We start from the raw sequence: 21,112 nt of genomic DNA on the forward strand, positions 1-21,112 counted from the left end.
GAATGTCCTTCCTCAGGTTAGGAGACCAAAACTGTACACAATACTCCAGGTGTGGCCTCACCAAGGCCCTGTACAACTATAGCAACACCTCCCTGCCCCTGTACTCAAATCCCCTCGCTATGAAGGCCAACATGCCATTTGCTTTCTTAACCGCCTGCTGTACCTGTATGCCAACCTTCAATGACTGATGTACCATGACACCCAGGTCTCGTTGCACCTTCCCTTTTCCTAATCTGTCACCATTCAGATAATAGTCTGTCTCTCTGTTTTTACCACCAAAGTGGATAACCTCACATTTATCCACATTATACTTCATCTGCCATGCATTTGCCCACTCACCTAACCTATCCAAGTCGCTCTGCAGCCTCATAGCATCCTCCTCGCAGCTCACACTGCCACCCAACTTAGTGTCATCCGCAAATTTGGAGATACTACATTTAATCCCCTCATCTAAATCATTAATATACAGTGTAAACAGCTGGGGCCCCAGCACAGAACCTTGCGGTACCCCACTAGTCACTGCCTGCCATTCTGAAAAGTCCCCATTTATTCCTACTCTTTGCTTCCTGTCTGACAACCAGTTCTCAATCCATGTCAGCACACTACCCCCAATCCCATGTGCTTTAACTTTGCACATTAATCTCTTGTGTGGAACCTTGTCGAAAGCCTTCTGAAAGTCCAAATATACCACATCAACTGGTTCTCCCTTGTCCACTCTACTGGAAACATCCTCAAAAAATTCCAGAAGATTTGTCAAGCATGATTTCCCTTTCACAAATCCATGCTGACTTGGACCTATCATATCACCTCTTTCCAAATGAGCTGCTATGACATCCTTAATAATTGATTCCATCATTTTACCCACTACCGATGTCAGGCTGACCGGTCTATAATTCCCTGTTATCTCTCGCCCTCCTTTTTTAAAAAGTGGGGTTACATTGGCTACCCTCCACTCCCTAGGAACTGATCCAGAGTCAATGGAATGTTGGAAAATGACTGTCAATGCATCCACTATTTCCAAGGCCACCTCCTTAAGTACTCTGGGATGCAGTCCATCAGGCCCTGGGGATTTATCGGCCTTCAATCCTATCAATTTCCCCAACACAATTTCCCGACTAATAAGGATTTCCCTCAGTTCCTCCTCCTTACTAGACCCTCCGACCCCTTTTATATCCGGAAGGTTGTTTGTGTCCTCCTCAGTGAATACTGAACCAAAGTACTTGTTCAATTGGTCCGCCATTTCTTTGTTCCCCGTTATGACTTCCCCTGATTCTGACTGCAGGGGACCTACGTTTGTCTTTACTAACCTTTTTCTCTTTACATATCTATAGAAACTTTTGCAATCCGTCTTGATGTTCCCTGTAAGTTCTTCTCGTACTCCATTTTCCCTGCCCTAATCAAACCCTTTGTCCTCCTCTGCTGAGTTCTAAATTTCTCCCAGTCCCCGGGTTCGCTGCTATTTCTGGCCAATTTGTATGCCACTTCCTTGGCTTTAATACTATCCCTGATTTCCCTTGATAGCCACGGTTGAGCCACCTTCCCTTTTTTATTTTTACGCCAGACAGGAATGTACAATTGTTGTAGTTCATCCATGCGGTCTCTAAATGTCTGCCATTGCCCATCCACAGTCAACCCCTTCAGTATCATTCGGCAATCTATCCTAGCCAATTCATGCCTCATACCTTCAAAGTTACCCTTCTTTAAGTTCTGGACCATGGTCTCTGAATTAACTGTTTCATTCTCCATCCTAATGCAGAATTCCACCATATTATGGTCACTCTACCCCAAGGGGTCTCGCACAACGAGATTGCTAATTAATCCTCTCTCATTACACAACACCCAGTCTAAGATGGCCCCCCCGCTAGTTGGTTCCTCGACATATTGGTCTAAAAAACCATCCCTTATGCACTCCAGGAAATCCTCCTCCACCGTATTGCTTCCAGTTTGGTTAACCCAATCTATGTGCATATTAAAGTCACCCATTATAACTGCTGCACCTTTATTGCACGCACCCCTAATTTCATGTTTGATGCCCTCCCCAACATCACTACTACTGTTTGGAGGTCTGTACACAACTCCCACTAACGGTTAAGTTGTGCAACATGCAACACACCACAACGAACTCAGCGCAGGATGGTATTGCAAGCTGCCTCCGGAGTGGTCCAGACATCGGAAGCATTGCTTCAGCACTCCAATTGTCTTTTCGACGATATTGTGTGTGGCTATTTGGCTTTTTTGTAGTGCTTCTTGGCTTCTATCTGAGTCTTCCGCAGAGGGGTCATGAGCCAGCTGGCAAGGCCGTATCCTTTATTCCCCCAGCATCTAGCAGTGATCTTGTGGCTGACTCTTAAACAGGTCAGAGACAGTGCTCTCATGCAAGATGCATGCATCATGAATGCTCCCTGGAAAATTGGCATTTACTGCCATGATTATTTGCTTATGGTCGACAACGAGCTGCACGTTCAGGGAAACCTTACGGTTTCGGTACAGCTCCGCTTCCTCTAAAGGTGCTTGCAGGGTGATGTGCATACAGTCTATTGTACCCTGGACCTTGGGGACGTTTGCTATTCTTGAAAAACCCAAAGCCCTCACACTCTGAGCCTCCCTGGTCATTGGAACGTTAATAAAATCCATCCTGTACGTAAAGCGCATCAGTTACCTGGCAAATGTAGCAATGTGTGGCACACTGAGAGATTCTTCATATGTCACCAGCTGATGCCTGAAATGAGCCAGATACATAGAAAGTGCTGCAGTCACCTTCACCTCGACAGGCAGTGCGGTGCTGATGGTGCTGGTAGGTTGCACGTCTGCCTTAATGAGCTGACATATCTCAGTGATTACCTCTTTTCGGAAGCGCAGCCTTCTAACGCACTGCGTATCAGTCAGGTGCAGGTACGAGCGGCGCTCCCTGTAACTTCGTTGAGGATAAGGCTTCCTCCTCAAGAGTCTGCGTTTTATTTCATTGGGCACATAGTGTTCTTCAACGAACCTTCTTCCAGATCTATTCTGCATCATGTAAGTAGTTACCAATATTGGCACTGACAGTACAGGACCCATTTATTTTTAAGTACTCAAAAAATGTTCAGATGTCCACAAAATTTGTTTGAATTAAAGTCAATACTATTATAATCTTAAATATAATTAAAATCCCTTATAAACTACTCCAGAAATGACTCACAAATCAACTTTAGGCTGCTGGCAACTTGACACAGCCTTTTCCTCAAAAAAAGATGATTTTCAAAGATGGAGTCATAACGCTGAGATAAGGTCAGTTGAGTCTGTGAAAAATGAGCGATACATTTCTCCAGCGGGAGCGGGTGGTAAAAACGGGCGATTAGGTAAATTTCATGCTGGGGTGAATTTTGGGCAGTATTTGGGCAGTAGAAGTGGATGGGTGATTTCCAGCAACATCTGCGGTAATTGAATGCCGAAATTACCACTGGCGATATTTGGGCGGTAATTTGCACATTGGTCATTTCGGGCCGTACACGGGCGGGCTAATTGCAAATTCTAGCCCATGATTAATTAACACAAAGCACTGATAGAGAAATTACAAGCTGACTCCATTTGTAATTATTGAATTATAGTTTATTGGTAAAGCAGCTGAAAGGAAGTGTTACAGGAGAATGTTAATAGTATTAACCAAATAACATACACATCATTGATTGCTCAGGCAGCTTGTTTATTCACAGAAACAGAATACAATTGCTATATGCCAATTCAATTTATCGAGTCGGCACTACATGCTTAAGTTAAGATTCTGCTGCCATTAATTCAAACTGGTGACTTGGGAGGTAGTGGCTATTTCCACCATCCCATGACTGGAAATCCATTACTTCCAGCCACAGTTAAACATCACAGAGGGACATGCTCTGGGGCAGACAATTCCAAAGTTTCTGTGTCACATTTCACATTTTCTGTAAAGAACTCAAATCCTAAGGGAGTATTTTTTTTATAATTTTGTTAGTTACAAACGTACAACTAACTAGAAAAGTAGATAACATGTAAATGTTTTGAAAATTCTAAGTTCCAAAATGCCTATAATGCACTTCTATACAGATTCATAACTGCAACAATTGCAGAACAAGTTTGATATAAGCAACATTGATAGTAGAGAAAAAATGAGTATAATCTTTTAAAAATTTCAACAACGAGTTTATAGGGTGCAATTTCTCAGCAGCAGTAACTAAGAATAATGGTATCAGTGGGATAATCTGAGGTAACGGCTGCAGCTGGCATTTAAACTACAATTGCCACTTTTGCCACGACAATTGTTCAATTTTCACCATTTGCTGGTGATAAGGAGCTGTCACTGGTGCTAGGAAAGCTGGTACAACAGATTTATGTGAATGGTACTTAGGGTTACTAACTCTGGTTGGGTGTATTCCTGGAGGTTTCATCAAATGTTCTCCGCCTTGAATTCCCCTATCCCACACTCCTGCCATTGCTCCATCTTCCGGGCCCATCGCTTTCCCATGGGCAATTGAAAGCGAACAGACTCTTCATTACCCGATTCGAAGATTCGTAACTAACAAACAGCCTCCCCCCCCTCTCCATTTGCAATATTTTTGTACCTAATAAATGAAAGTGCTCAAAGAAAATGAAAAAAAAACAATATTTTTATTGCCCCAACGATATTTCACTGGGGTTTTGCCTGCAGCAGTGTCTGAGAGCTTGATCTTCAATTCCTGGAGACTCCAGGCCAATCCTGGAGGGTTGGCAACGTAATGGTACTGCCAGTGGAAGTTATTCTCTGCTTTACCAAAGTGCAACTCTGAGCCCCCCATTTCATACAGGCATGGACTTGTGTGAAACGTTAGGGGTGGGCACAGGACTGATGCTAACTGATTGATATTTCTAGAGTCCCTGAGGACAGTTTGTTTATTCCATGCTTTCAATGACAGAAACTTTTGTCTTTTATTCCATTCACCTCACTGGTGCCAAGCTGCTTACGCCCTTTAAACAGTTACAGGAAGGGCCTGGTTTGAGCTGCTTCAATCCTCACAAGCAGTTGGAAACTATTCAGATACTGTTCTTTTAAGAGCTAGTTTATGCTTTGCATCATATTATTCCCTAAGTGCCATCATTCATTGATTGATATCTTCAGGGAGATTCCAATGCACTAAAATCAGTGGATTCAGCTTTACCAAGTTCCAGGAAGTTGCCCTATCTTGTCACTCAGGCTCCCTGAGCATAACAACTTTGAATCTGTTGAATTTAATATGTAAGTATAACCACTGATAATTTCCTGGAGAAACCCACTGTCCTTTCTTTACTTCAACCAATAATGAATGCTCAAACTCGGAAATAGTCCGAATCTTGTGTACAGGTTGGTCAGGCTTAAAATAGAAGGCAAGTTGAAAATTTTCTGTCTGCTTGAGCATATTGAACTTCTGTCATTTGGCAGGTCAGATTCTCATGTGGTTACTTGAAGGTACCAAGCAATTTTGCACAGTGAAGGTGAGCAGACAAGTGAGTAACAGGCCAACAAGTCCACCCGAGGCAAGGCAAAGGCAACCATCCCCTAAATCAGCATCCAGTCTCTTACTCTGCATTGTATGTGGGTTTGCAATGTGGTTTTCTGTAGAGCTGAAAGATCAACTGATTTAATCACCGTGGGGAGTCTTTAATGCCAAGACATCCTGATTAAAGTGGGATAGTTGAGAGATATTCCCTCAGCACTTCTTTGCTACAATACAACAAGAGTCATGTGCTTGGCACAAGCTTAGTGACTCGTTTCCAAAATAAAACACATTTAACAAATAACAGGAACCAGGAAGCCAAGCAGCACAACTGAAATTCAAGTTCTACTAAAGGAAAAATTGTGGTTTGGGATTTTTCTACTCTTGTTCTTTGTGGAAAATCAATTCTTTACAGCTGCAGGAGAAATCATACCCACTTTTTTATTAAACCTTTATATAGCACAGGTGATAGTAGAATGAAGCGGCAATGGCTATCAGCAAATGATCAACACTGCTTTAGTTTCTACTCACTTGTTAGGAATACTCACTGATTCTGAAATGTAATAAGGTATTCTGGATATGCCTGATTATCCTGAAACACAACAAACACTTCAGGGGACAGCATTTTATCTGTGACACTATCATACCGGTCTCTGCTGTTAGCTTGTTGATCTTTGAGTGGGGGCTCCTTCAAGTCTTTTTCCCCTTTACAATATTCCCCAGTTAAAACTCTTGCTCTGTACATCACTTTTCTTCCTGTTGCATCAGGTTTTGAATATGTATCATGTGCAGAATATTGTGCGTTCTGAGCAAAATACGTTCCATTTCCATAAAAAGTAGCTGAAAAGAAAGTGTGCCAGATGTTAGTTACTAAGGCTCTGAAATTGCCATCAAGTTTTGCCTTCGATCCCCTCTGTGCCAGTTTCCACTTGGGCTGGAGCGGGCGGGAGGGGAGTACCAAATAGCACGTGGCCTCCCGCTCGCCGAGCTGCCAGATTGGTGTGGGCGGGAGTCGGCGCCAGCAGGGGGAAGGATCACTGCGTGGAGGCAGGTCTAACCCCGACAGTAAGTACGAAGACCTGCAAAAAAAAGGTGAGTGAACATCTTTAAAATTATTTTTTTCAGCGACTTACCTGGATGGGGTCCCCTGAAGATGTTCCGATGTTTTTTTTTGGAAATGGTTTTTACTTTTCGGAGTTCCCCGACTCCATCCTCGGCGGCACTTGGGCGGCAAGCTCATTTGCCACCAAGATTGAGAGCTCCCGCCCGCTGCTGCCCAGATTGACGGCGTAAGCCATTTTTCTGCAAGGCGGTACTGCCACCTCTTTTAGAGGAATCTTCCTGGCAAAGTACCGCCGGTCACTCGGCAACCCTTTGGGTGGCACTTGGGAGGGCCTTGGGTTTCACCAAGTTCAGGCCCTAAATGTTAATTGCATGTAAAGAGCTCTATCTGCAACATATGCTGATGCAATTATAATACCGTTTGCATTTTGTCACAATGGAATTATCACAACACAGTTTTTTTATCCTTTAGCATTAACATTTATCTTGTCCAGGAGATACATATCTTACAATAGCATGTACCACTTGTTTAATTTAGGTGTATTATTGAATGTTTTTCTCCATTATTCAAATTTTTAAAAAAGCACTCCACACTCTGCAGAAATAAACCTAGATTATGAAGACTAAAGATGTTGCTACCATTTGTGTGCATTTGCATTATAACTGCAGCCTTAGTGCCAAAACTATGGGGTCGAAATTCATTATGGCCGTTTTTGTGTCCCCGCCTGAATGTTGGTTTTGGCGGCGGACGTTAGGCGCAGCCTCAAAGTCCGAAATTCTTTTCACACCCAAAGAGAGAGCAGCGCTAAAAAGTGGCATTGCACACTCATCCTCGGGCGGCAGCTCAGGAAGCCGACTGAATTTCCCGATGGGAGGCTGCCGCCATGCTCGAAAGAAAAATTTCTCCGTTCCACACACACACTTCCCCACTCTTTAAACTAATGAAAACATGCAGAAATAAATAAATAGAAAAAGTTAGCTTCCATTCTGGGTGATTCCGCCCGAGATCCGCTCTTTTACGACCACTTTTTCTAGGATGTATGGCTACCTCCTGTCACGGCAGTCGTAACAAAGCAAATACAAGTTGTACCTCTCCAGTCCGGGACTCTTTAGTCCAGAAACATTCCTGGTTTGGCATCAGTCACGGTGTGGGTGGTGTCCATTGAAAGAAAAATTGTGGCTCCGCGTATTAAACATATATGTGTGATGCACCTGGGATGTCAAATCTTGACAGCCTTGCCCTGGCCAGCTGGAGGTTTTACACACTGGTTGGTGCTGTGGTTTGACACGCCCTCCGAGACTGCCTCTCCTTGCCTTTTTGGCAGCGGGCGTGCATGCTCTGAAGACTGCAGCTGCAGCGGCGGGCTGAGCCGACATTTTCCCCTCCCCCCGGTCTCGGGGAGGTTGTTGTGTATGTCTCGGTCCGAGGAGGTTGCCGCTTCCACCAGTCAGACTCTGCGCGCGGAAAGAGGATCGTGGATAAGGGTCGCCGTCTCTCCTTGACTCTATCTTCCACTTTATCTCCGATTTCTAGTTTTTTTTGTGTATGTATATATGTGGTTTTTTGAGATGTTGGTGTTCATTGAGGTAAGCAGGCCAGGGAAGGGAAGGGCAGGCGGCTGACTGAGGCGCCGAAGCTGGGCCTGAGGATTTTTTAAAACGGAGGGATTCTGGATGACTAAATGCTGAGCAGTAGGCTTCTGCGCACTACATGCGGGTCGTTATCAGTAGGGTTGTCACCAGTTGACCTCCCGTGGTTCAGAAAATTGGGATCTGTCCGGTGCCGGACCAGAGAGGTCCAACTGTATCATGGCAGAGGCATCAAAGAGGTGTTGTACACTGGATGACGTCACCATACGGGAGGTGTTAGCTGATGCAACATTGCCTCTTGGCACCTCTGCAAAGGAGCCGACTGAATTTAGGACCAAGCGTCGACGCCATTTACCATCGAAGATAGGCTTTTGCTGCCTGTTAACCGCCTAGCACCGGCGAATTTCGGACCCTATGTTCCTTTATACAATAACAACTTTTATTTATACAGTGCCTTTGACATAGTAAAACTTCCCAATGCACTTCACAGTGTTATAAGGCAAAACAAATTTGACAGTCATGTATGTAACCACAATGTAACACCACTGTATTACTGTACACACTCAACCTAGATGCACACTTTGACCACAAGGGGTGAACTTGTGGGAGACTGCCCATACCTGATCATCCAGGTATATAAAGAGAGGTCCCACGCAGGGTCTTCATTTTTTGGAGTCCTGTGAATGAAGAGCAGGTCATAGAGTGACCCTGTCCCCAGAATGTGCCTCGTGTGGTTTCATACTGTAGAATAAGGACTTTATATTGGCGACGACAAACGGGAATTCACGACCCATGAGAATGGCCACCGGTAGCACAGAGGAACGGTACTGTGTTGGGGAAGACTGGGACGATTTTATCGAGAGGCTTCAGCAAAGCTTCATTACGAAAGAATGGCTGGGGTTGCAGTGGCTGACAAGCGAAGGGCTCATCTTTTGACCAGCTGTGGACCAAAGACTTACACGCTCATGAAGGACTGACTAGCACCTGAAAAGCCGGCGGACAAAACCTTTGAGGAACTTAGCAAATTGATCGGGGAGCACCTCAAACCAGCGAGTAGCATACATATGGCCCGACACAGATTCTACACTCACTGACGTCGTGAAGGACAGAGCATACCGGACTTCGTAGCGGACCTCCAGCATTTGGCCAGCCTCTGTAACTTCACACACACCTGCAGGGAGGAGATGCTCAGGGACTTCTTTATCGAGGGCATCGGTCATGCGGGAATTTTCGGCAAATTAATTGAGACCAAGGATTTGACCTTGGAAGCAGCAGCGTTGTTCGCTCAAACTTTCATGGCGGTGGAGGAAGAGACGAAAATAATATACGCACGCAATTCTGCCCCTAACGCGGCGATGGATCAGGGAGTCAATATCAGAGCCCCGCAGGCAGGCAGGGGCAGTCTGACACTCCCCAGGCAGCAATAGACCTCAGAGTAGGACTTCAACAGAGACAATGGCAGGCTGAACGGACATTTATGCCATCACGGTGGACAATGCGGCCCGGGATGGGGCCATTGACACCCACTAATAGGGTACTCAAGAGCAGTCAAAGGAACAGTCAATCGGTGAGGAAGTAGTGTCTCAAACAAGCGTACTATGCTTAAACAAAGGAGACTACAGTGGGATGAGGGCACTACAGTGGCTAAAATAGACTGGGAACACACTAAACGGTGGCACAATTGAGGAACAATGGAGGACTTTTAAGGAGCTCTTTCATAGTGCTCAACAAAAATATATTCCAGTGAAAAAGAAAGGTGGTAAGAGAAGGGATAACCAGCTGTGGCTAAACAAGGAAATAAAGGAGAGTATCAAATTAAAAACCAATGCGTATAAGGTGGCCAAGGTTAGTGGGAAACTGGAAGATTGGGAAAATTTTAAACGACAGCAAAGAATGACTAAGAAAGCAATAAAGAAGGGAAAGATAGATTACGAATGTAAACTTGCACAAAACATAAAAACAGATAGTAAAAGCTTTTACCGATATATAAAACGGAAAAGAGTGTCTAAAGTAAATGTTGGTCCCTTAGATGATGAGAAAGGGGATTTAATAATGGGAAATGTGGAAATGGCTGACACCTTAAACAATTATTTTGCTTCGGTCTTCACAGTGGAAGACACAAAAACCATGCCAAAAATTGCTGGTCACGGGAATGTGGGAAGGGAGGACCTTGAGACAATCACTATCACTAGGTGGGTAGTGCTGGACAGGCTAATGAGACTCAAGGTAGACAAGTCCCCTGGTCCTGATAAAATGCATCTCTAGGTATTAAAAGAGATGGCGGAAGTTATAGCAGATGCATTCGTTATAATCTACCAAAATTCTCTGGACTCTGGGGAGGTACCAGCGGATTGGAAAGCAGCTCATGTAACACCTCTGTTTAAAAAAGGGGGCAGACAAAAGGCAGGTAACTATGGGTCGGTTAGTTTAACATCTGTAGTGGGGAAAATGCTTGAAACTATCATTAAGGAAGAAATAGCGGGACATCTAGATAGGAATAGTGCAATCAAGCAGACGCAACATGGATTCATGAAGGGGAAATCATGTGTAACTAATTTATTGGAATTCTTTGAGGATATAACGAGCATGGTGGATAGAGGTGTACCGATGGATGTGGTGTATTTAGATTTCCAAAAGGCATTCAATAAGGTGTCACACAAAAGGTTACTGCAGAAGATAAAGGTACGCAAAGTCAGAGGAAATGTATGAGCATGAATCGAGAATTGGCTGGCTAACAGAAAGCAGAGAGTCGGGATAAATGGGTCCTTTTTGGGTTGGAAATCGGTGGTTAGTGGTCTGCCACAGGGATCGGTGCTGGGACCACAACTGTTTACAATATACATAGATGACCTGGAAGAGGGGACAGAGTGTAATGTAACACAATTTGCAGATGACACAAAGATTAGTGGGAAAGCAGGTTGTGTAGAGGACACAGAGAGGCTGCAAATAGATTTAGATAGGTTAAGCGAATGGGCTAAGGTTTGGCAGATGGAATACAATCTCGGAAAATGTGAGGTCATCCACCTTGGAAAAAAAAACAGTAAAAGGGAATATTATTTGAATGGGGAGAAATTACAACATGCTGCGGTGCAGAGGGACCTGGGGGTTCATGTGCATGAATCCCAAAAAGTTAGTTTGCAGGTGCAGCAGGTAATCAGGAAGGCGAATGGAATGTTAGCCTTCATTGCGAGAGGGATGGAGTACAAAAGCAGGGAGGTCCTGCTGCAACTGTACAGGGTATTGGTGAGGCCTCATCTGGAGTACTGCGTGCAGTTTTGGTCACCTTACTTAAGGAAGGATATACTGGCTTTGGAAGGGGTACAGAGACGATTCACTAGGCTGATTCCGGAGATGAGGGGGTTACCTTATGATGATAGATTGAGTAGACTGGGTCTTTACTCGTTGGAGTTCAGAAGGATGAGGGGGGATCTTATAGAAACATTTAAAATAATGAAAGGGATAGACAAGATAGAGGCAGAGAGGTTGTTTCCACTGGTCGGGGAGACTAGAACTAGGAGGCACAGCCTCAAAATACAGGGGAGCCAATTTAAAACCGAGTTGAGAGGAATTTCTTCTCCCAGAGGGTTGAGAATCTGTGGAATTCTCTACCCAAGGAAGCAGTTGAGGCTAGCTCATTGAATATATTCAAATCACAGATCGATAGATTTTTAACCAATAAGGGAATTAAGGGTTGTGGGGAACAGGCGGGTAAGTGGAGCTGAGTCCACGGCCAGATCAGCCATGATCTTGTTGGGTGGCGGAGCAGGCTCGAGGGGCTAGATGGCCTACTCCTGTTCCTAATTCTTCTGTTCTTCTGTTCTTGTGTTCTTTTTGATGTTGGGGAGGTCCGTAGCCAGGGGTCACGGTCTGGGGATGGGGTGTGGGCCATTTGGGACCGAGATGGGGGGAAACTTCTTCACCCAGAGAGTGGTGGGCCTGTGGAATTCTCTGCCACAGAAAGTTGTTGAGGCCAATTCACTAAATGTATTCGAGAAGGAGTTAGATGTGGTCCTTGCTACTGGGGAGATCGGGGGGTGTGTAGGGTGGGGACAGGAATGGGGTACTGAAGTTGCATGTTCAGCCATGAACTCATTGAATGGCGGTGCAGGCTCGAAGGGCCGAATGGCCTACTCCTGCACCTATTTTCTACGTTTCTATGTTTCGATAACAGTCAGCGCGGAATGCCTGGCCATAGTCCTTTTGTTCCCAACAATGGAAACTTTAACTCATGCTGGAGGTGTGGGGGAAAACACTCAGCTAGATCTTGCAGATTTCAACAGTTTGTCTGCAGGAACTGCAATCTCAGTGGCACTTAGCTCGAATGTGCAGGAAGCCTACAACCAGACTAATCTATGAGGCGGATGGACCTCGGTCCCAAATGGCCGACCCCCATCCCCAGACCGTGACCCCTGGCTCCGGACCTCCCCAACCAAAAAAAACAGTAAAAGAGAATATTATTTGAATGGGGAGAAATCACAACATGCTGCGGTGCAGAGGGACCTGGGGGTCCTTGTGCATGAATCCCAAAAAGTTAGTTTGCAGATGCAACAGGTAATCAGTAAGGCGAATGGAATGTTGGCCTTCATTGCGAGAGGGATGGAGTACAAAAGCAGGGAGTTCCTTCTGCAACTGTATAGGGTATTGGTGAGGCCGCACCTGGAGTACTGCGTGCAGTTTTGGTCACCTTACTTAAGGAAGGATATACTAGCTTTGGAGGGGGTACAGAGACGATTCACTAGGCTGATTCCGGAGATGAGGGGGGTTACCTTATGATGATAGATTGAGTAGACTGGGTCTTTACTCTTTGGAGTTCAGAAGGATGATCTTACAGAAACATTTAAAATAATGAAAGGGATAGACACGATAGAGGCAGAGAGGTTGTTTCCACTGGTCGGGGAGACTCGAACTAGGGGGCACAGCCTCAAAATACTGGGGAGCCAATTTAAAACCGAGTTGAGAAGGAATTTCTTCTCCCAGAGGGTTGTGAATCTGTGGAATTCTCTGCCCAAGGAAGCAGTTGAGGCTAGCTCATTGAATGTATTCAAGTCACAGATAGATAGATTTTTAACCAATAAGGGAATTAAGGGTTATGGGGAGCAGGCGGGTAAGTGGAGCTGAGTCCACGGCTTGTTGAATGGCGGAGCAGGCTCGAGGGGCTCGATGGCCTACTCCTGTTCCTAATTCTTATGTTCTTATGACCAGAAGAGGGTTCTTTGAGGCAGGATGACTTTTGGGGCAAATCGATGGACGCCGAGGTTCAGCGGGTCCATGCGGCGAACATTCACAGTTCATACACCAAAACGCCACCAATAATGATGAGGGTTTTATTAAACGGTATCCCAGTACGCATGGAGCTGGACACTGGGGCCAGCCAGTCACTCGTGGGCGTTCAGCAACTTGAGAAGCTATGGCCACTTAAAGCCAGTAGACCCAAATTAGCACGTATTGAGACACAATTACAGACTTACACTAAAGAAATCATTCCGGTGCTAGGCAGTGCAATGTTGGCTGTCACACACAATGGGTGAGTAAATCAGCTGCTGCTCTGGATTGTCCCGGGCAATGGTCCCACACTGTTGGAGAGGAGCTGGTTAGCCGAGATGAACTGGAAATGGGGGGATGTTCACGCAATGTTGTCTGTGGAGCGAAGTTCGTACGCACAAGTCCGACAACAATTCGATTCACTATTCCAACAAGTAGGGACTTTCAAAGGCACTAAAATAGTGATACACATCACCCCGGACGCCAGGCCAGTGCACCACAAAACCAGAGCAGTGCCGTATGTGATGCGGGAAAAAATCGAGAGCGAATTGGACCGGCTGTTGAGAGAGGGCATCATCTCGCCCGTTGAATTCAGCGACTGGGAGAGCCCCATCGTTCCCGTCCCAAAAGCAGATGGCTCGGTCAGGATCTGTGGCGACTACAAGGCCACCATTAATCGGGTGTCCCGACAAGATCAATACCCGCTCACCGAGGGTGGAGGACCTCTTCGCCACACTGGCAGGCGGCAAGCTGTTCACCAAGTTGGACCTCACTTCAGCCGATATGACCCAGGAACTGGCCGACAAATCTAAACTACTGACCACCATCACCACGCACAAGGGACTGTTCGTTTATAACAGGTGCCCGTTTGGCATTCGATCAGCGGCCGCGATTTTTCAACGAAACATGGAAAGCCTGCTCAAATCCATTCCTGCAACAATCGTATTCCAGGACGACATCCTCATCACGGGTCGAGACACCGAGGAACACCTCCACAACCTGGAGGAGGTGCTATGCCGACTGGACCGGGTAGGCCTGCGACTCAAGAAGTCTAAATGTGTGTTCTTGGCTCCTGAGGTTGAGTTTCTGGGCAGGAGGGTTGCTGCAGATGGGATTCGGCCCACCGAATCCAAAACAGAGGCGATTCGACGGCCCTGCTACACATCGGAGTTGCGTTCATTCCTGGGACTGTTGAACTATTTCGGGAACTTTCTGCCGAACTTGAGCACATTGTTGGAGCTGCTACACGTGCTCCTGCGTAAGGGTTGCGATTGGTTTTGGGGGGACTGTCAGGAACGGGCTTTCGATCGGGTGCAAAACCTATTTTGTTCAAACAAGTTGTTGACCCTGTACGACCCCTGTAAAAAATTGGTTCTGACATGTGATGCATCGTCCTATGGGGTTGGGTGCATGATGCAGCAGGGCAATACGGAGGGTCAACTACAACCTGTGGCTTATGCCTCCAGGTCGCTCTCTCAAACAGAACGGGGATATGGGATGGCCGAGAAGGAAGCGCTTGCATGTGTCTATGGAGTAAAAAAAAATGCATCAGTACCTCTTTGGTAGGAAGTTTGAATTAGAGACGGACCACACGCCATTAACATCCCTGTTGTCAGATAGTAAGGCTGTCAATGCCAACGCATCAGCTCGCATACAACAATGGGCTCTCACGCTGGCTGCTTATGACTACTCCATCCGGCACCGGCCCGGCGCTGAAAATTGTGCAGACGCGCTCAGCAGGCTTCCACTGGCCACCACTGAGGGGGCAGCGGAGCAAAGCGCTGAGATGGTCATGGCTGTCGATGCATTTGACAGCGCAGGCTCCCCCATCACAGCCCGCCAGATCAAAATCTGGACAAACAGAGATCCCCTCCTATCCCTGATTAAGAAATGTGTCCTGACTGGGGATTGGGCGCCCGTACACGGAGCATGCCCTGAGGAGGTCAGACCGTTCCACAGACGGATGGATGAGCTCCCCATCCAAGCTGACTGCCTACTATGGGGCAGCCGGGTAGTTATGTACTCGAAGGGCAGGGAGACATTCATCAGGGAACTCCACAGCGAGCACCCAGGCATTGTACTGATGAAGGCCATTGCCCGGTCACACGTTTGGTGGCCTGGAATGATTCAGACCTGGAATACTGTGTTTGCAGGTGCATGACATGTGCCCAGCTGGGTAATGCCCCCAGGGAGGCCATGCTCAGCCCGTGGCCCTGGCCCACCAGGCCATGGTCACGCATTCATGTAGACTACGCGGGCCCGTTCATGGGAAAGATGTTCCTTATTGTGGTAGATGCATACTCGAAATGGATCCACCACTGTGTCTACGTGCGATCTTTGCAACCCATGGCTTGCCGGACATCCTGGTCAGTGATAATGGCCCATGTTTCACAAGCTACGAATTCTGGAAGTTTATGTCAGGCAATGGCATCAACCATGTCAGGACAGCGCCGTTCAAGCCAGCCTCCAATGGCCAGGCGGAACGTGCGGTCCAAATTATCAAGCACGGTATGCTCAGGATTCAAGGATCCTCCCGACAATGCCGCCTATCGTGCCTTCTGCTGGCCTATAGATCCCGACCGCACTCGCTCACAGGGGTCCCGCCCGCAGAGCTACTAAGGAAATGGACACTCAAAACTTGGTTGTCCCTCATTCACCCAGTCCTGACCGACATAGTTGAGGGCAAGCGCCAGTCCCAAAATGAGTACCATGACCGTAATTCGAGGGGGAGATGTATAGAAATAAATGATCCTGTATTTGTCCTCAATCATGCCATGGGGCCCAAATGGCTTGAGGGTACTGTAATTGACAAAGAGAGGAATAGGGTCATCGTGGTAAAACACAACAATGGTCAAGATATGCCGTAAGCATCTGGACCAAGTAAAAAAAAGGTTCAGCAATGACACGGAGGAACCTGAAGATGACCATGAGATGGAGCTCACACCACCGCCTGTGAACGAGCAACAAGAGCAATCAGAAGAATGTACAGTGTCTGCGGTCAGCTCGGACAGGCCGGAACCACCACAGGTGACAGACACTCACGTCAGTGTCCAACAACCCGAGCCCCAACTGCGACGCTCCACGAGGGAGCGTAGACCACCTGCAAGACTAAACCTATGATCCTGATAAGACTTTGGAGGGAAGGTGATGTCATGTATGTAACCACAATGTAACACCACTATACTACTGTACACACTCAACCTAGCTGCACACCTTGACCACAAGGGGTGAACTTGTGGGAGACTGCCCATACCTGATCATCCAGGTATATAAAGGGAGGTCCCACGCAGGGTCATCACTTTTGGAGTCCTGTGAATAAAGAGCAGGTCATAGAGTGTCCCCAGAATGTTCCTCGTGTGGTTTCATACTGTAGAGTAAGGACTTTACAGACACCAAGCCATATAAGAAGAAATTACGGCAGATGACCAATAGCTTGGTCAAAGAGGTAGGTTTTAAGGAGTGTCTTAAAGGAGGAAAGAGAGGCAGAGATGTTTAGGGAGGGAGTTCCAGAGCTTGGGGCCTAGGCAGCTGAAGGCACAGCCACCAATGGTTGAGCAGTTATAATCAGGTTTTGGATGACCTCAAGTTTACATGATGTAGAATGTGGGAGGCCAGCCAGGAGTGCGTTGGAGTAGTCAAGTCTAGAGGTAACAAAGGCGTGGACGAGTTTCAGCAGCAGATGAGCTGAGGCAGGGGCGGACGTGGGCAATGTTACAGAGGTGGAAATAGGCAGTTTTAGTTATGCAGTGGATATGTGGCCAGAAGTTCATTTAAGGGTCAAATATGACCCCTAGGTTGCGAACTGTCTGGTTCAGCCTCAGACAGGAGCTAGGGAGAGGGATGGAGCCAGTGGCTAGGGAACGCTGTTTGTGGCTAAGGACCAAAGACAATGGCTTCGGTCTTTCCAATACTTAATTGGAGAAAATTTCTGCTCATCCCAGTACTGAATGTTGGACAAGCAGTCTGACAATTTAGAGACCATGGAGGGGTCGAGAGAAGTGGTGGAGAGGTAGAGCTCGGTGTCGTCAGCCTACATGTGGATGCTGATGCTACAGTTCTAGTGGAAATGCAGTTTGAATCCAGCGCAACCTGACACCAGAGGAAAGCAGAGTGGAGGAGGGCGTCAGTGCATGGCTTCACGCCCGATTTATAATATAAAAGGTTATTGATGGTAAGAAGCAAAAAGTGCTTGTCAGCAACACTAAATTTGCAATGTAAAGGCATATTAAATTGTCTGATGCTGCTAAGTTGACCCATGTGGCTCTCCTTATATAATGTAATATATTCTTCTTGCTTTGGAAAATAGAACTATTGACAGCGCAGAAGTGGTTTTACTTATATAATAGTGCAAAAATGGCTTATATTAGAAAGTAAAACCAATTTTGCGCTGTCATTAGTTCTATTATGCAAAGCAAGCAGAGTCCAACCATTACAGCTGGGGTAACATATTTTATTTTACAAAAGTATTTTTTGACCATATGAGATTCCATAACAAATAGCACATAACGGGGTTAGCTGGGGAAGAATTCTTTCATCTGAAGATTCCTTATTGTAGTCAGGAAAAATGCCATTCACGTCATTTCATCCTCCAGATATGGTTTTAGGATTTAATATAACCACTCTTCTACAATAAACTCATAGGAGAAATTGGGGCTGTTTGCATCTCCCACTTTTTGTCCGGGTGCTAATGACTCCTGCTAAATTCCACGTGAGATTAGAGGCAGCCGTAAGCGGTACCTCCCCGCTCCACTGGGGATGACAATGTCATCACAGTGAATAAAAAATCGGCTGACTAACTTGTCGCGACCCATTGCCTCCTTGAACATGGAGTTTGTGCCATGATCTTGCAGCCCGGCACTCCATTTGAATGGTCCAGGTAGGGCCCTGCAGAGTCTGCAGCTTGGCCCTCCCTTTTAATGAAGGGGAGGGCCCCTCCTATGCAGCAGCGTTCACGGCCCAGTGCGTAGCGCTACGCCCGCTTACTTTGCTGGCGCCCCGTTAGCATCCCAGAGATGAAGTGGAGCGCAATTTTTTGCATCCACTTCCTCTCGGAGGCGGTAACCCCAATTTCATGAGTGGGGTGGGACGCTTGGCACAGGATATACCACCTCGCAGATCTTACAACCACCAAACAATTATGCAGCGACAAACAATCCAAAAGCCCAAGGTGAGCTGAAAGAGGCATATCTATTCATGCAATTTGTAATCATTTTAAAGTTTTCAACATATTCGCCCTTCCCTCATGTCACCTTAGCAATGGCTACACAAGCAGCAGGAGCAGCGGCTTTCCCCTGGTGCTAACATGCTGTACGTCCACATAATTAGAATATTAATCACAATGCAACCACACAACCAACAAATATAAAGTGCTGAAGTTCTTTAGTTCACAGTGTTTAAAAACAGATATCCACATTTTCAACTTTAATCACTTCCATTAATAAACGGGGGGAAATTGCCTCTTTCTTTCAGGCCTGTTACCGCCTCTAAGAGATTTTTCCGCCCAGGGGCAGCACTTATTCACAAGTTCAGAAAAACACATACACAATTTGCGTCACCAAATTAAAAACAAAAAGCAGGAAAAGCTATAATTTAACAGAAATAAACATTCATCTTTCTTCCTGGACAGGAGAACCAATCAAACTGACTTGGAAATGTTTACTAATATGTTGATGTAAAGATTTTAACTTACAAATTTCACTTCTAATGTTTTTCACTCAAACATTCTCCACAATATTAATCCCTGCTCTCAACACGAAAAGTGTTAAATTATTTTAGGTACTTTGCAATTAAATAGTGGGACACAAGCTTCATTGTACTCTCAATTTTTAATCTCCTATTTCAAACATTTATACCAAATCAAAATTGTACATTATCAGTTTAATTGAAGTATTTTCTGTGTCTTTTTCAATAAAAGTGGTTTCTTCTAAAGTAACTTAATTACATAACTCTTGTTTCTATTAACACTCCACTAAATGTTTAAGAGGAAATCTATATTTAGATTATTCCTGGGGCTTGTTAAAACTATAGAACAACAGACAAAATAAAATGGTTGTGTTTTTTCCCTTTTTTGGTTCTCTTCCTAAATGTTTTAATATTTTTTTTAAATCAATAAAATTATGTAACTGCTACAAATCCTCCCCTGACCTCCCCCTCAACAGCATGGATGGAGGTTTGTGTAAAGCTACGCACTTCAGTCAATCGTTCAAAATCAAATATTGAGAAATTTCCATTTTAAAATGTTTTATGCATTTCAGAGCCTCTTTAAAAGCATTTGGACCAAGACCTGGTTGAAACGTGTTTAGATGAGGGAAACATTGTTTTTGGTTTCTGTTTCTTCCAAAATCAACAATCGAAACTTAGGGGGAAAAAGGTGTTTTTAACACTCATTTTTTGTGAAAAGTTAATCAAAAATCTTTAAATTCTTTCAAGTCGCGTTGCAGCTTTGACAGAAGGAGTTGCTCCTAGTTTCTCTTTCCCTCTTCAATGCTGTCATTAAACATACAATAACAAAAATAGTAAAATAAACCCTAATTCCAAACAGAGCTCAAATAAGACAGTGAATAAAGTGGTTAAGCTTCTTTTTCTGCTGCCATTCCCTCCATCTCTCACAGACTCTGAGGTACAAATGGGGGCACAAACATTTTCCTCTCATAACATGATTTAAATTACCCTGATAAACTCTTTCAAAAAGGGAACAAAAGCCCTTTTTTCAGGCTTTAAACAATTTTCCAAATTTTAAAATTTTCTCCTTATATTTTTGTTTCACTTTAGGCCTTAAAATTGTTTGCTTCAGCCTCCTTCCAGCGGCCATTGTACATGAGCTGCATTCCACCTGTGTTGTTCCAAAGTGCAGCCAACACTCAGTTCCCAGGAATGGACTACATGCGTCTGGACCATCACCACTATCTCTCTCTCCCTCTTTCGCTGTCTCTCTCTCTCTCTGTGTCCTAATATCTATCTCTCTCTGTATCTCTCTCTCTCTGACCTTGTCTCTCTGTCTCTGTCTCTATCTCCCTCTGTATCTCTCTCTCTCTCTCTGTCCTTGTCTCTCTGTCTCTATCTCTATCTCCCTCTGTCTCTATCTCTCTCTGTATCTCTTTCTCTCTCTCTCTCTGTCCTTGTCTCTCTGTCTCTGTCTCGATCTCCCTCTGTATCTATCTCTCTCTGTCTCTCCCTCCCTATGGCAGGACTGACATATGAGGAGAGACTGGATTGACTGGGCCTGTATTCACTAGAGTTTAGAAGGATGAGAGGGGATCTCATAGAAACATAAAATTCTGATGGGACTGGACAGGTTAGATGCAGGAAGAATGTTCCCGATGTTGGGGAAGTCCAGATCCAGAGGTCACAGTCTAAGGATAAGGGGTAAGCCATTTAGGACCGAGATGAGGAGAAACTTCTTCACTCAGAGAGTTGTTAACCTGTGGAATTCCCTACCGCAGAGAGTTGTTGATGTCAGTTCATTGGATATATTCAAGAGGGAGTTAGATATGGCCCTGACGGCTAAAGGGATCAAGGGGTATGGAGAGAAAGCAGGAAAGGGGTACTGAGGTGAATGATCAGCCATGATCTTATTGAATGGTGGTGCAGGCTCGAAGGGCCGAATGGTCTACACCTGCACGTATTTTCTATGTTTCCATGTTTCTTTCTGTCCCCGTCTCTCTCTCCCTGTCCCTTTCTTCCTGTCCCTCTGTCCTTGTCTCTGTCTCTCTCTCTCTCTGTCCATCTCTCTCTCT

General features: G+C 45.5%; 1 protein-coding gene across 2 annotated transcripts in view; it reads right to left on the minus strand.

The window, feature by feature from the left end:
- Window positions 1-3,592: 3,592 nt before the first annotated feature.
- Window positions 3,593-21,112, minus strand: part of LOC139264694 (protein mono-ADP-ribosyltransferase PARP14-like) — a 133,087-nt gene continuing 115,567 nt past the window's right edge. For both annotated transcript variants that reach the window (XM_070881616.1, XM_070881615.1), the window contains exon 16: window positions 3,593-6,302. In XM_070881616.1, coding sequence (XP_070737717.1) covers window positions 6,007-6,302 — 296 coding nt within the window. In that variant the 3' untranslated portion in view covers window positions 3,593-6,006. The remainder of the gene's footprint in view (window positions 6,303-21,112) is intronic.

Source organism: Pristiophorus japonicus, chromosome 5 (assembly GCF_044704955.1).
Source record: "Pristiophorus japonicus isolate sPriJap1 chromosome 5, sPriJap1.hap1, whole genome shotgun sequence".
Classification (NCBI taxonomy): domain Eukaryota; kingdom Metazoa; phylum Chordata; class Chondrichthyes; family Pristiophoridae; genus Pristiophorus; species Pristiophorus japonicus.